The 15,418-nt window shown below is 45.9% G+C and overlaps 1 protein-coding gene across 4 annotated transcripts in view; it reads left to right on the top strand.

The window, feature by feature from the left end:
• The window catches only part of GCNT2 (glucosaminyl (N-acetyl) transferase 2 (I blood group)), an 83,884-nt gene extending 75,487 nt beyond the window's left edge, over positions 1 to 8,397 (top strand). For all 4 annotated transcript variants that reach the window (XM_078446653.2, XM_078446654.2, XM_060614815.3 and 1 more), the window contains 2 exons: positions 827 to 919; positions 6,053 to 8,397. In XM_078446653.2, the coding sequence (XP_078302779.1) occupies positions 827 to 919; positions 6,053 to 6,243 (284 nt within the window). In that variant the 3' untranslated portion in view covers positions 6,244 to 8,397. The remainder of the gene's footprint in view (positions 1 to 826; positions 920 to 6,052) is intronic.
• The last annotated feature ends 7,021 nt before the right edge of the window (positions 8,398 to 15,418 follow it).

Below are 15,418 nucleotides of genomic sequence, written 5' to 3'. Positions count from 1 at the left end.
CCCCAAGGCTTCTTACTTTTCAAAGGTGAATCCGGTAACTAATTGGGTAGTGGGTCGGCAACTAAACGTCTGGCCAAAAGAACACCTGAAAGAAATAGAGAAGTTGGGGAGGTCGGGGCACACCAGTCTTCCTAGGAAAAACTCAAAGCTCACAACTTCCTGCTTGGGGTCAACTGTTCATCTTCTTTGGGTGACCGGCAATCACGTCTTGTCTCCTCTCTCTCTGTTCCCAGGGCCTCACACAATGCTCGGCAACACCAAATGCTCAAGAAGCACTTTAACAAGTAAAGAAGGATCGTGTGTTAAGGGATTTGTTTGAGTTTATATGTAGTAAGCAAGATATTTCCCTTCTGTATGCCTCATACTGCAAGTTCACTTAATTAGTGCTTAGCACCTAGGGTAGCCTGTTTCCTGAGCTTTCATTTTAAGATCGAGGTCACATGGAAAGTCCGAAATAGCTGTGATATTAGGATTGAAAGTGAATTCAGCTCAAGGCCATTGAGAGATGACCCAAAACTCCTCAACTTGTCCATCTGCATTACGGTTTCCTGCTACGGTATTTCTTAACCTCTATTTTGCAGGCTTGGGCACACATTATGAAAAAACACCTATATGTGCGTATGTATTTTTACTGGTAGCAAGGCAGAGCTCATAACCACCAGCTACTCACACCACGAGCTTCTGAGGTCTTGCACCAGTGATGGAAAATCTAACGCGAAAGATAACGTCGTGAAAAAGTGAACATGACCTGGAGGCTTCACTGATGCAATCGACACCCTTCTGTCTTGGTTCTCATGTCTGCTTTTCTCCCTTATCAATGTTCCAGGTGTCCCGGGCTCCATGCCAAATGCGTCGTGGACCGGTAACCTCAGGGCTATAAAGTGGATGGACATGGAAGATAAACACGGAGGCTGCCATGGTGAGGCACTCACTTCACTCTTTGAGGCCACACTGCTTGTTGGTGTTGGCATGGAGGTAGCTGTGGAATACAGGGGTTCTCGCGGAGAGAACTGCTTGTGTATTTAAAACAATCCGAGTTCCCGGAGTAGCTAGAGGCTTGAAGACATGGGCCTTGAAAAGGAGACTTCGGGGTCTCGCCGACATGCTCCAGCTCATGATTCCTGAGGGGGTTGAGAGGTGGGCTCGACTTATAATGGTATTTTCTTGCTAGTTTCTGCTGTCTTCACATGATTTATTTCTCTTTCTTTTGGGAGTGCGGTGGTGAGGAGGGGAAGTGGTCAGGATGAGAAGTGACGTCATGGTCTCACCACAGACCCAAGCAGGCTCCACGCTGCCAGCACAGAGTCCAACACAGGGCTCCAACCCGAGAACCGTGAGATCGCGACCTGGGCCGAAACGCAGAGTCGGGCGCTTAACCGACCGGGCCACCCAGGCCACCCTGCGATAGAACTTTCTAAAGAAGTGTTTTTATCAGCCCTTGGCATACATTCCATTCACACTGTCTGGTACCTACTCAGCATGGTATTCATTCACTAGGATGAATGACCAGATGGCTTAAATAACAGGAACTTATTCCCTCCCAGTTCTGCAGGCTCGAAGTTCGAGATCAAGGTGGCTGTAGATTTGGTTTCTTCTGAGAGGTTTAGAGATACCGCCTTCTTCCCGGGTCCTCACGTGGTCTTCTTTCTGTGTGCGTCTCTGTCCCAATCTCTTTTTATACTGACACCACCCATATTGAATCAGGGCCCATCCTGTGTGACCTCATTTTCACTTGATTTCCTCTTTAAAGGCTCTGTCTCAGATTTACACCCCACGCCCTTCTCGTGTCTTCCTGAGGTCCCCATCTGCTGAAGATGGCAACACGCTCTCGTCCCGTACACCCTGCTCTTCAGCGTCTTCATCTCTTTACCTTAATCAGCCCACATTTTCCCCAGAGGACATCTCCCGCCCCCTGCCTGCATTCTCATCACAGCCTGCCCTCCTTGGAGCAGGAAGAGAGTGGAGAGAAGGTTGCTTTGCTCTTTGATCTCTGGGGGACTTCTTTAGAAAAGAGACCATGGCCATTAGTCGAGGTCCCAATACTTGAGATGTGTTGCCTTTTCCACAGTCCTCCTGTAACCCTGTCGTCCTCCCTGTGGGACTGCTGTGGTCACCTGATCTGCTTCTCCACCTCCTCTCCAGCTGTAACACTGGAAGACTTCAGCCGCCACGGCAGGGACCCCTGTGACGTCATTACTTTGCGCCTCTGGCCTCTACCACGGAAGCTTCTGTTCTGTGTGTCAGCACCAAGCCCTGCCCCTCCCTAGAACCTTACTCTCATTCTCCTTGTCCTCACCTGTATCCAGGCCCTACCCCATAGACAAGGTACCAGCTAGTCAGGTTTCCATTTTTATAGGGACCTTTACTTATCACACGACAGGTGGGCCCATGAGAGTAGCTCCAAGCCAGGAACCTGCAGAGGGTACACAGCTTGGGTAGCCCAAGCCTCTGAGACAAATGTCTCATTTTTCTTCTCTTAGTGCCTGTGATGCCGGTGAACATCTGAAAGCCTGATATGGTTCCGAACCTAAAAATAGTTTGTCCCCCAAACCACTAGATGGGGAAAAGAAAAGACATAACCCAGAGGAGGCAGAACAGTGCTTGCAAGTCTGGAGTACAATCCGGACCTTTCCCCCTTGGTCGTGAGTGGTGGATTTGTTCCAAACCCGTGGATGCGCACCTACTTTATAGGCCCTTAGAATCACAGAGAATACTCTAGCTCTACGGTCTGGAACTTGGAGCTCCCATCTCTGGTGACAATTTCTTGTTACTCGGCTGGTTTTCTTCACTGACTTACAGACTTTATATCTTTACTGTCTTTCTCCCCAGAACAGAAGTGAAGCCCCAAGAGGGTTAGGATGTTTGACCAATTTGTTTATTGCTATATCCCACACCTAAAATGTGTTGTTGTTTGAAATGCGTTTGCTTTATTATTATTATTATTATTATTATTTTAAGTTTACATATTTATTTTGAGAGGAGGGGGAAAGAGCAGAGGGAGAGGGAGAGAGAGAATCCCAAGCAGTGTGGGGCCCGACGCGGGGCTCAACCCACGAACCTTGAGGTCATGACCTGAGCCGAAATCAAGAGTCGGTTGCTTAACCGATGGAGCCACCTAAGTCCCCGATGTGTTTGCTTTTTTAAAATTGGGATTGGGGCGCCTGGGTGGCTCAGTCGGTTAAGCGGCCGACTTCGGCTCAGGTCGTGATCTCGTGGTCCGTGAGTTCGAGACCCGCATCGGGCTCTGTGCTGACAGCTCAGAGCCTGGAGCCTGTTTCAGATTCTGTGTCTCCCTCTCTCTGACCCTCCCCTGTTCATGCTCTGTCTCTCTCTGTCTCAAAAATAAATAAACGTTAAAAAAAATAATAATAAAATAAAATAAAATTGGGATTGCCAGAGTTTCAACGGTCCCAGCTTCCTCCTTCTGCTAGCATCCTTCTGAGGACTCCTTTTCCAGCCTCTATACTGGATCAGCCGTCCCCTGCTGTTCTCACGAACAAACCAGGCTCCCCTGCCATTTGACCCTACAAGGCCAACTCACACATGGAATCACTTCCACCATCTGCTTTTGGCCATTTGTGTTTCCCTGACCAGAGCATTGCTGGGGACTGTTCCAGAACTGTCCCGGTGCCCTTCCCGACGTACTTCTTTTCATCTTTCCTGCTTGCTTTGAACTCTCAATCCTATGCCCAAACGGCCTTTCGGACCCCAAAAGGTAACGGTTTCAACCTGAGGAAGAACTTTCAAGACACGTGACCCAAATCCCCTTACCGGATTGTCACGCCGTCCCCTTCCACCATCTCAGGGTATTTTGGACACATGCTTCTCATTGTTCCTTCCTGTCCCGAGAAGGAAAAGTCACCCATCCTCACAACCAGGGTCCCCATCCGGGGTCTCGGTTATGTGCGGGTTTCCTTTAAGGGATCCCCTTGTTTTCTTGCGTCCCAGTGGTGCCCTCGTGCTGGCCCTTTTCCTTCTCCTTCAGTGTCATGATCGCCTGTAGCCTGAAGACCCCGTTGTCTGTGAGCCTCTAGTTCACGCGCCCTGAAATGGTCTCTCCACTTTGTTTTCTTAAGCATGGGTGTGCTTATGCACCTGCATTCCGTTCTCACTCCCCAGTTATCTCCGACTGCCCACTACTCTGGCTTCTGTCCCCCATCCATTTCCCCTCTCTATTGTGCTTCCTGCCAGCTGTATTAAATGAATCACGATTAATGACATTAATCCTGTCAGCCTCTCTCTGTTCTGTTTCGATGACCCTTCCTTTCCCACTCATGCCAACGCCATGAACTTGGAACCAGCTCTCTGGTCTACGTTATTACTGCGGCCTCGTGGTGGATTTCTAACTGTACCCTGCAAAGCTCTGTAAAACTAATGCTGCTAAAGCCCAATTTACCCTCTGATTCTTCCATTCAAACCTCTTCAAAGACTCTCCCTATTTATGGGATTAAAAAAGGCCCAGCCCTTCAGTTTAAGTCAGTCAACCGTAGTCTTTCCAGTGCGCGCCAAGAAACCTCTAGAAAAGAGGTTCAACTTCTTCCCATTCCTTTTCTAACCCCCTTGCCAACCAAATTCTCTCTTGTAGAGAAAATCTGCCCCCTGCACATTTTCCCCAAATGAAGCCACCATCCATGCCCCTGATGCCACCTCCCCCCGCCCCCCCTGCCGGCCAAGTTCTGTCCTTCCACTAACTCTCCACTCATTCGTCTCCATCCTTTCATTCAACAGCTATTAATTTAACACCTAATACTTCCCAGGAACTGTCCCGGATGCAGGTTGGGACAGAGAGGACAGCAAAAGGGCCTCCGGTTCCAGCTCTTTGGACCTTCCATCCCAGGCCAGGGAGAAAGACAATAAGCCAAATATTTGCGTTCGTGGCCCTGACATACCAATCTATCCGTTGGCAGCGAGAGCCAAGAGAAAAATGAATTGGGGAAGGCGGAAGGGGGTCAGAGGAGGCCTCCCTGAGAACTCGGCCTTGAGGCAGATACCTGGGGTGGTGAGAGAGGGAGTCTGCGGGAGGTCTGGCGGAAGCTGGTGGAAGGGGGCTGCCTGGGGAGGAAGAACTATGTGGACTCTCAGGTAGAACATGCCTGGTGTGCGGTGGGGGGGTTGGGGGGCGGGCAGCAAGGAGGCCACTGCGGCCGGAGTGAATGAGCAGCGTTGGGAAGCATTGTAATCAGGTGAGCAAGGGGCCGGAGGTCAAAGGCCAGACTCAGGAGCTTTCGATGCCATTGCTGGGATTTGGGCTGTGCGTGCACATGAGATGAGGCGACATCATGGTGTGCTTGCGAGCAGAACAGTCCCCGTGGCCGTGGTGCTGAGAACATACCAACAGGCGGAGGTGGGGACAGTAGAACCCAGTTGTTATTGTGACAGCTCTGGCGGGAAGATAGAGGTGGCACAGGCCGGGACGGGAGTAGCGGACGCGGTGCGAAGCGATCAGATTCTGCGACGATCTTGAAGGTGCAGCTGCCAGAGTTGCTACCAGGGGTGGGGGCTGTGAGAGAAAGGGGGAGAAATGCCCAGGGCGCTGAAAAAATAGGAGTGGTGTGGGTGTCACGGGAAAGACGTGGCGGGGATTGGGAGGGGAGTCAAGCTGGCGTGTGGAGACATGTCACATCAGTGGGGTTGATTCTCCTCTAAGAGGAGACGAACGTAAGCACTTGGAGAGACTAAGCCCCGGCTCAAAGAAGAGGTCTGACCGGTGCCTCCCAGAAAGACCTCTCCCACCCGTCCGCTTCTGGAACTTCTTACCCATAACCCTCAGGCCAGAACACATGAATCGTCTCACGATGCCTGTGGCCGCTCTTGCCTCATATCATTGAACCCTCCTGTTGTTCAAGCACCGATGTGTCCCCCTTAGCTTTCCAGAAGGGGTTTCACTTCCTTGTGGGCCGGGCCGACACGACCCCGTGTCATACGGAGTCCCAGAGCACCGGGCACAGCGTTAGCTACTCAGTAGACAGGCCCCACTCTGCCGCTGCGCCCCTTCACCACCCCCAGCTTTCCAGACCAGGCATGTTCTGAAGGTTTCTTCTCTCCTCTGCAGGCCGCTACGTACACGGCATTTGTATCTATGGAAACGGGGACTTGAAGTGGTTGATCAATTCGCCCAGCCTCTTTGCTAACAAGTTTGAGCTGACTACGTACCCCCTCACTGTGGAATGCCTGGAACTGAGGCTTCGAGAAAGAACCCTGAATCAGAGCGAAACCGTGATCCAACCCAGCTGGTACTTCTGAGCCACTCTAACCCGTGATCGGAGGGCAGCCGCGGCCTTTTCTTCGTGAGAGAACCCGGCCCCGCTTACAGTAACGGTTGTAGCCGCGAGGTCACGGCTGCAGGACCTGGTCGGGTTATTATGTGTTACAACCCCCGCCGGGCACTGGGAACTGTGCAATCAAGAGGGCTGCGCAGGTCGATGCTGGCAAGTTCGGCATCCTGGCCTTCTCTTAACGGTCATTCCACGTCGGGCTCGTGATCGGAACCCTGGCCAGTGGAACTGGCGTCAGACCTTTGCACCAGATACTCATCAGAGAGAGAGATGCTCTCACGGAAAGGAGAGCTATAGATAATACTGTTTAGGAAAATAGGAACTGTGTTTCCCCGGAGAAGGAATCTCTTATGCCAGACCCGTAGCCACGCGTTCATGGATACCCCTCCTCTTTGCTCAGCGGCCCCCCCGGGCATAGAAACAGCTTCCTGGGCACCTCAGCAATCTCCTTTAAAACCTGAGCTGCTAGAATGGAGAACTAGATCATGTTTCTTGAGTTTCAACACGAGCACGGTGAGCTTACCGTGTCTGAAGGTCTGTACAGAATGTAAGTCGTTGACAAGAGGCGGGATATGCTATCAGACAGCAGTCACTGGTGGCTGCTTCGGCAAAGGGACCCCAGGGAAACAGGACCTTTCTTGTGGGTCAGAATGTACTCTGGTCCCTCTTCCATTGTTTTCCATGGCGAATGCTAAAAAGTTCCCACAGAAGGAAGATATTTCTAGAACTGAGGTGCTGTTGCATGGCTCTCTTCCCAAGTCTCTAACCCTCAGGAATGAATCACTCGCCTCTTGGATCACCACCCTCCACCCCCCACCAAAGTGATCTTACCTGAAAAATGGAATCCAGACTCTATGCCGCGACACTTTAAGGACTCCAGAGTATTTTCTGAGTAGCTTTACAATGCTTGGTGCTGATAAGAGTGCCTAGATTTTTAAGAGCTTTCAGCTGTGAGTGAGCTTCTCTGTCGCTTATCCCTTGTCCCGTTCTCTTACCCAATTCGTTCCCTCAGCACACGGTAAATATTTCTTGAGCGTCTGTTACACACCAGATATGTGCTTGAGACAAGGAGAAAAGTAAGACAGAAGCTACTTGCGTCTGAAATTCTTGATAATAGCATCCATGTGGGGAAGGCTGCTCTAGAGAATCTCACAGATTGCTTGTATTTTAACGCATTCACATCCAGGGTCGTAGTTTGGGCTGTCCGGCCAGGGATCTGAGTAGTCAGAAATGAGGGTCTAAATCAGAGACCATTCCAAAGAAAGAAGGGAAGGAATAGACCGAAGCTGAGGCCTGTTAGCGGGCTCATTGCATTAAAACCTTACAAACACTCTTGGGAGGCTCACACGATTACCCCCATTTTGCAGATAAATTAAGCAAGGCTTAGAGAGGTTGTTGATAAGCATTAGGAAACAAGTTCTCTGAGGATTGGGATGTTCTTATTGGTCTCCTTAGTTCAGTTTCCTGAGAAGGTGAAATAAAGCCGTAGTTAGTATACCAGAGAGGGTAGGTTTTAAGAGCAGTGTCAGTGTTAATATGAGAAAATGTCCTATCACGTCAGAAAAATGTGAAGTCTACTTTTGTATTCCTACATCCATTGAGTTCCTTAATATTTATTTATTCTCACCAAAAAAAAAGTTAACTACAGCTAATGATACCCTTAACACGGTTTTGCCTTTTTTCCTCTCACTGTGTCTGTTGAATGTTCGTTGTATTTAAGGGAATGCCTTTGAAGTAAAGCCTTATTTTTGTCCAGCTACTGAAAAAGACGGAACTGTGCAAAGTGGTAAAGGGTTGAAGCATAAGGAACCCATCTAGAGCTAATGAGTCTAAAAATCATCTTTTCTTTCAACTTCTTTAAATGACCCCACCTGAGAAGAAGACACGTTTTACACTGGATCGTTCTCCTCTAGAACGAGAAGCCTTTGGGAATAGAAGATGTTTACATGTCTGTCGTTGGTCCATCTCTGTGTCTTAAAAACCTTAATATTGGAAGATTGTAGTGTTTGGGCAAGTGGGTTTCCACTAGCCTCCAGGGATGGCTGAAACTTCTAAACCCATCCTTGTTTTTCATGATGTTCCATGTTATTGTCTTGGAAATAAATTAATATATTGTTTTCCACCTTTGGGGCTATGGCGTATCTTTATTCGATAGTTGGGTAATATGCACCAAAGACCAAGCTTCACAAGATAATTCTTCTAGCATTTTTTTTTAATTTATTTTAAATATGTGCAAAGCAGCACCTTGCTGCCTCAGTTGGTGAAGCGTGCAACTGTTGATCTCGGGGTTGTGAGTTCGGGCCCAGGCTGGGTGTAGAGATTTCTTAAAAATAAAATCTTAAAAAAATAAATAAATACATAAGAATAAATAAACTTCTCATTTTAGAATAGTTTTACAGACACGTTGCAGGTTGCACTGAAAGTGCCCATATACCCCCTAACTCAGTTTCCCCTGCTATCAACATATTACATTAGTATGGCACATTTTATTTAGATTTCCTAAATTTTTACCTAATGTCCTTTTTTTGGTTCCAGGATCCCATCTAGCAGGCCACATGGCATTTGGTCATCAGGCTATGATCGTTTTGCCGACTTCTCTTGTTTTCGATGACCTTGGCGATTTTGACGGGTACTAGTCAGGTGTTTTGTAAAGTGCCCCCCCCCCGCCGCCGCCCCCACCGTGGTTTTGTCCGATGTTTTGCTCATGGTTAGACTGGAGGAGGAAGACCACAGAGATTAAGTGCCATTTCCATCACATCATATCAAGGGTACATCATATCAAGGGTACATGACTTATCAGAGTTGAGGTTAACCTTGATCACCTGACTTAAGTAATGTTTGTCATGTTTCTCCACTGTAAGGTTACTCTTTTTTCCCCTTTCCACTCAGTAAGTACTCTTTGGAAGGAAATCATTATTCGCAGCCTGTATATAAGGAATGGGGAGTTGAGCCCCACCTTCTTTAGAGTAGAATACCCACATCAATTATTTGGAATTCTTCTATAAAAGAGAGTTGTCTCCGAGAAGCTGGGTGGCTCAGCCAGGTAAGCGTCCGACTCTTGATTTCGGCTCAAGTCATGATCTCATGGTCCCTGAGTTCAAGCCCCGCTTCGTGCTCTGCGCTGACAGCACAGAGCCTGCTTGGGAGTCTGTCTCCCTCTCTCTCCCTGCTTCTCCCCCACTTGCTCTCTATCTCTGTCTCAAAATAAAGAAAAATAAACTTCTTTTTAAAAGAGAGATTTGTCAATTCCCCCAGTTCATTCGAATATTTATATCAGTGAGGCTCGTAGATATTTATTTTAAACTTCAGGTTATAATCCAATACTCCTCCCCTCTTCCCCCCCCCCCCCCCCCACTGTTTCAGCTTTGGCCAGAGGTAATTCTTTTCACGTCGTTCCTGCCTCTCTTCGACACACTCCCATCACTGTTGGGCTTTTTCCTTGAACGCTTTCTTATTTTCTGGCACTGCAGAATGTGCAAGCATCTATGTCCCTTATTCGGGTTTTTTTTTTTTTTAATTTTTTTTTTAATGTTTATTTTTGAGACAGAGAGAGACAGAGCATGAACGGGGGAGGGTCAGAGAGAGGGAGACACAGAATCTGAAACAGGCTCCAGGCTCTGAGCTGTCAGCACAGAGCCCGACGCGGGGCTCGAACTCACGGACCGCGAGATCACGACCTGAGCCAAAGTTGGCCGCTTAACCGACTGAGCCACCCAGGCGCCCCCCCTTATTCGGTTTTGAGGACAAATGAATACAATAGCCATGGCATGAAAAGTCATAGGGATCAGGGGCACCTGGGCGGCTCAGTCGGTTAAGTGTCCGACCTCGGCTCAGGTCACGATCTCGCAGTTCGTGAGTTCGAGTCCCGCGTCGGGCACTGTGCTGGCAGCTCTTAGCCTGGAGCCTGCTTCCGATTCTGTGTTTCCCTCTCCCTCTGCTCCTCCCCCACTTGTGCTCTGTCTCAAAAATAAATAAACGTTAAAAAAAATTTTTTTTAATTAAAAAAAAGAAGTGCATAGTGATCAGAGGCTTGGACCCTCAGATGAGGGTCTGGCTCACCTCAACAAGTAAGCCATCCAAACTCGCTGGGGTTCTGGTGAAGGACACGGGGAATCTGGACTGAGAAAGAGAAGGAGACACTGAGTATCAGTTATGGCTTCAAGACCAGCAGCAGCAGTGGAAGCTGTAAGTCATTCTACTAATCTTCCCTTTGTAAGTTTTCCCTAAGAAAAGATACTTGTGGGATCTTGGAGGAGCTGCTGCCCAAATGTACAAGAAGAAATTGATCCATGCTGCTCAAGTGTGGATTGTGCACTGCACAAATGAGATCTCCTCGGGACGGAAGCCGGCAGCCCTCTCTGAGGGTCACTCTCAGCCTAAGAGAGCCACCCTGCATCCCCGGTCACCTCCCCCATGGGGGTCAGCCTGCACCCAGTGCCTGGATGAGGCTTCATTGTAATTGTATCTCAGCCCGGCTTCTTTACCTAATCCTGATCCCTTCTCTTCCTCCATAAGTACTGAATCTGAAGAGCTCCCTTGCACACAAATTTCCATTTCAGAGCCTGGTTTTGGGAGAACCTCACCTATAACATGTTCCCCACACAAAAGATATGAAAATTTTCCTGTATTTTTTTTTTCTTTCGTAGTTATTTTTCCCTCTATGTTTAACTCTTCAGGATTTCAGCCATCTGTAATTTATTTTGTGGCACCTAGTGTGTGTGTGTGTGTGTGTGTGTACATCTAATATCTATAATTTATTTCAGGTAGGCACCTAAATTTTTACTCTGCTAAGGAAAGCCAGTTATCCCAAAATACCATCTTTTCCCCCATTGCTTTAAAATGCCAATATGATTATGTACTAAATTCTCAATATTTGGAGGTCTTTTTCTGGAATCTACTCTGTTCTATTGATGTTTGGGGCTATTCATGTGCCAAAACCGTATTTCAAAAATTACAGTAGATCTCTGCTCTGCACAGGACAAAGAATCCCTTACAACATTTTCATGGCAATCTTTGCTCATTCACTTTCAGGCAAATGCTAGAAACAGTTTATCAAATCCCTTGAGACATCCTGTTAGGATTTTGATGGAATTTGCACAGAATTCATATTGATTAATTTGGGGGTAATTATACCTTGACAACATCACTCTGTAATACATCTATTTATTCAGGTCCTCATTTATGTATTTCACTAGTATTTTTAAAATTTTTTTAAATGTTTATTTATTTTTGAGAGACAGAGACAGAGCGTGAGTGGGGGAGGGGCAGAGAGCGAGGGAGACCCAGAATCTGAAGCAGGCTCTAGGCTCTGAGCCATCACCACAGAGCCTGATGCAGGGCTCGAACTCGTCAACTGCAACATCATGACCTGAGCCAAAGTCGGACGCTCAACCGACTGAGCCACCCAGGCGCCCCTATTTCACTAATATATTTTTCTTAAGGTTTATTTATTTTTGAGAGAGAGAGAGAGAGCACAAGAGGGGAAGGGACAGAGACAGAGAGGGAGAGAATTCAAAGCAGGGTTTCTGCTGACAGCAGCAAGTTGGATGTGGGGCTCCAACTTACGAACCGTGGGATCAGTTGGACGCTCAACCTACTAAGCCACCCAAGTGTCCCTGTTTCATTAATACAGGTGTTTCTTATGTAAGTCTTGCACATATCATGTTATGTTTATTGCTCTGTATTTTAAAGAGTTCTTTGTGCTTACCGGGAATGGGATGTTTTTTTCCTTTCCTTTATGATTTTTATTTGGCTGGGGAAACAAACAGGTAAACAAATATAGAAATAAGATAATTTTTACAAGTTACATGAGCTACAAAAGAAACAACTCAAGGCAATGTGATTCAGTGTGTAGTTGTTGGGGGTAGAGTTACTTTATTTTTTTTTTTTAATTTTATTTTTTATTTTTTAAAAATGTACATCCAAGTTAGTTAGCATATAGTGCAACAATAATTTCAGGAGTAGATTCCTTAAAGCCCTTTACCCATTTAGCCCATCCCCCCTCCCACAACCTCTCCAGTAACCCTCAGTTTGTTCTCCCTATTTATGAGTCTCTTCTGTTTTGTCCCCCTCCCTGTTTTTATTTTTTGTTTCCCTTCCCTTATGTTCATCTGTTTTGTCTCTTAAAGGCCTCCTATGAGTGAAGTCATATGATATTTGTCTTTCCTGACTAATTTCACTTAGCATAATACCCTGCAGTTTCCATCCACGTAGTTGCAAAAGGCAGGGATTTTTAAAGTGTATTTCTGTGTTGTTGTTGATAGTATAAAAGAAAACAATGATTTTGATCATGTATATGGATTTTATTAAACTTTTTCATTATTCCTAGTAGTTTCATAGTATATTATACCTCGCATTTTGTGGTAATTATCTATAAATAACAGTTTTGTCTTTTCCTTCCCAGTATTAAGTCTACCTGTTTCTTCTTCTTCTTCTTCTTTTCTTCTTCTTCTTCTTCTTCTTCTTCGTCTTCTTACATTGGCAGAAATTTGTGATGCAATTTTAAATGGTAGCAGTGATAGCAATATCCTTGAGTTGTTCCCAACATTAGAGAGCACGTTAACTGCTGTGCACGATGTTGGAGGTCTGATGTAGGTCTTTCTGGTAGATACTCTTTATTGAGTTAAGAATCAAAATGCCAGAAAATAAATATACATTGAAATATATGATGATTCTAATTAAATACACACACACACACACACACACACACATCTCGGTTGCCATATATATACATGGCAGTTGCTATCCCAGTTGCTATCTCTTTTTCGTTGCTTGATGCAATTAAGAGAGACTTTGGTTTTAAAAATTTTTTTCTTTGCACACGTTGTTTCAAAAAATGAGAGGAAAAGGTCCTAATCTTTTTAAACGGTAAGAATTTAGTGCAGCAGTCTATGCCAAGTGAGAAACTGGATCAGGGATCCTTTTGAACAGACTAGTAGGCAAACAATTGGAGTTGGGAAAACTAATGACTAAACTGGAAGGTTCCTTATTGTAACTACTCCCTCTTCTGGTCAGGGTGGCTTAGGGCTTAAGCGTCAATGGGAAACATACCAGAGGTCAACCTCTCAGAGCCAAGTTCTGACTGGTGAAGGAGGACTGTCAGCAACGTCTCTGAGAGGAGGGTGAGGGGCTGTCCATGTTCATTCTTCCGTGAGGGAAGAACCTACAAACTTAAAAGTGATGGGCACCCACGGTAGCTATCTGGAAGACGAGAGTCCTGTTGTGAGCCCCGGGAAGCCTGACCTACATCTTGGGAAGGATCCCAGGAGCTATATCAGATAAATGGGCTCCAAAAATAAAGGGTGCTTGGGAAAAGAAAACAAAATTCAGAAAGTGATGGCCAGCATCCAGTGTCAAACTGTAGAGGTGAATCTCGGGCATAATGTGATCAGGAGCTGAGACTATTAAGAGAAACAGGTGAGAAAGTTAGTGCAAGATTAAAGTGAATTTTTTATGAACTTGGGGCCATTTATTTCAGTTAAAGTGAATTCTTAGTGAACTTCAGGCCGGGTGCGCAAAGCAAAAAGGTAGGGTTTTCGAGGGCTTTCTTTTTGAAATAACTTTAAATTTGGAAAAAAGTTACAAAAATTACAGAGAGTTCTTGTATATCCTTCAGCCCACTACTTCCAATGTTAACATCTTACAGAACCAAAGCTGAATTATCGAAACCGGTTTGTTTGGTTTTTAATTCCACGCTGGCTGTGTATTGAGAGCTGTGGCCAGCTGCCTCTTACCTTTGCCCAGGACAGAGCAGACAGTACGTGAGTCCCAAGAACATGTAGTGTAGTGTAGAACATTAGACCAAATGAGAGCAAGGGCCTGGTCTCAAGTGATTTTTTTCCTGATGAAAATTTTATTACGGAAAAGAAAACTCTGTAGTTCTCTATTCCAGACTATGGAAGTGAGATAAAAGATGAAGACAAAAGAGTAGATCCATAGTTATATCACTAAGAAAATGCGGAGGAGCAAACGGGTGCATGGTGGTTAACGTGCATCTTGCATCTCATGGATCACTGGCTGGAAAACTATCATTTAGATTCATTTTCTCAGGATTTCACTAAGCAGATTTCCTGGGTCACGAAGAGCTCGGAGGAAAAGCACTGATTACTGCCACGTCTACACGCTTAAACTCTGGTGCTCAACACCTTTGGTGATCCCTTTCCGCATACCTCGGAGTGGCCCAGGCATGGAGACGCCACAATTAGCATTCATGTGGTGGCCTTTACAGAGGACTCCACAGGAAGTGTTTAAATTAGACTTTCCACTTGCATGGCTGCGTATCAGAGATGACCCACCCAGTGGAAGAAGAATGGTTTAAAGAGTAACCACAGTAATAGCATGAGATTGATGGGGGATACGGTTACAAAAAGCAACAGTGTGACTTGACTACATTGTAGACTGGTAGGCAAAGATATGGAAAATGTAGGAAATTTACTGAAACCCTAACGGGGTAGTCATTACCGTGCATCCAAATTTTCCTATCTGGATATGTAGTTGAGAAACTTTTCTAAGCAATGGTGGGACTCTGGGCAAATGCCATTGGAAAAACAGTCATAAATGTAAAATAAGGGTAAAGAAATAGGTTGTGTTTTCATGGGATTTTTAAGCAAGAAGATTCCACTTATTCACTTATATATTTCGCAAAGAAATTGTGCCAGTTTCACGCGCTGGCAATTTTCCTGTGTATTTAAACAGATAGATCTTTTATAGCCACGGTGAAGAGATAGAAAAACTATAAGAATATATCAGCAAGCAAGACAATTTTAGACCGTGAGTCAGTTCTGGGAAGAGAATAAAACAAAGTGAGGTGACAGAGATCAACAGACATGGAGGGAGACAGGGTCCTTTAGATTAGGCTGTTCATCCTAAAAGAAAACGCAGGCCATGAACTCTTACACATGGGTCTTAGCAATACTTTTTTTTTTTTTTTTTTTTTGATCATCTCCTCAGGCAAGGGCATCAAAAGCAAAAGTAAACAGTTGGGACTACAACAAAGTCAAAAACTTTGCACAGCTAAGGAAATCTTCGAGAAAACAAAACGTGCAACCTACTGAACGGGAGAAGATATTTGCAAATGACATATCCAATAAGGAGTTAACATCCAAAATACATAAAGAACACATACAGCTCAACACCAGAAACAA

Source organism: Panthera onca, chromosome B2 (genome assembly GCF_046562875.1).
Source record: "Panthera onca isolate mPanOnc1 chromosome B2, mPanOnc1 haplotype 2, whole genome shotgun sequence".
Classification (NCBI taxonomy): domain Eukaryota; kingdom Metazoa; phylum Chordata; class Mammalia; order Carnivora; family Felidae; genus Panthera; species Panthera onca.
The sequence above is the reverse complement of the archived record's forward strand: the minus strand, read 5'-3'. Positions and strand labels throughout refer to the sequence as shown.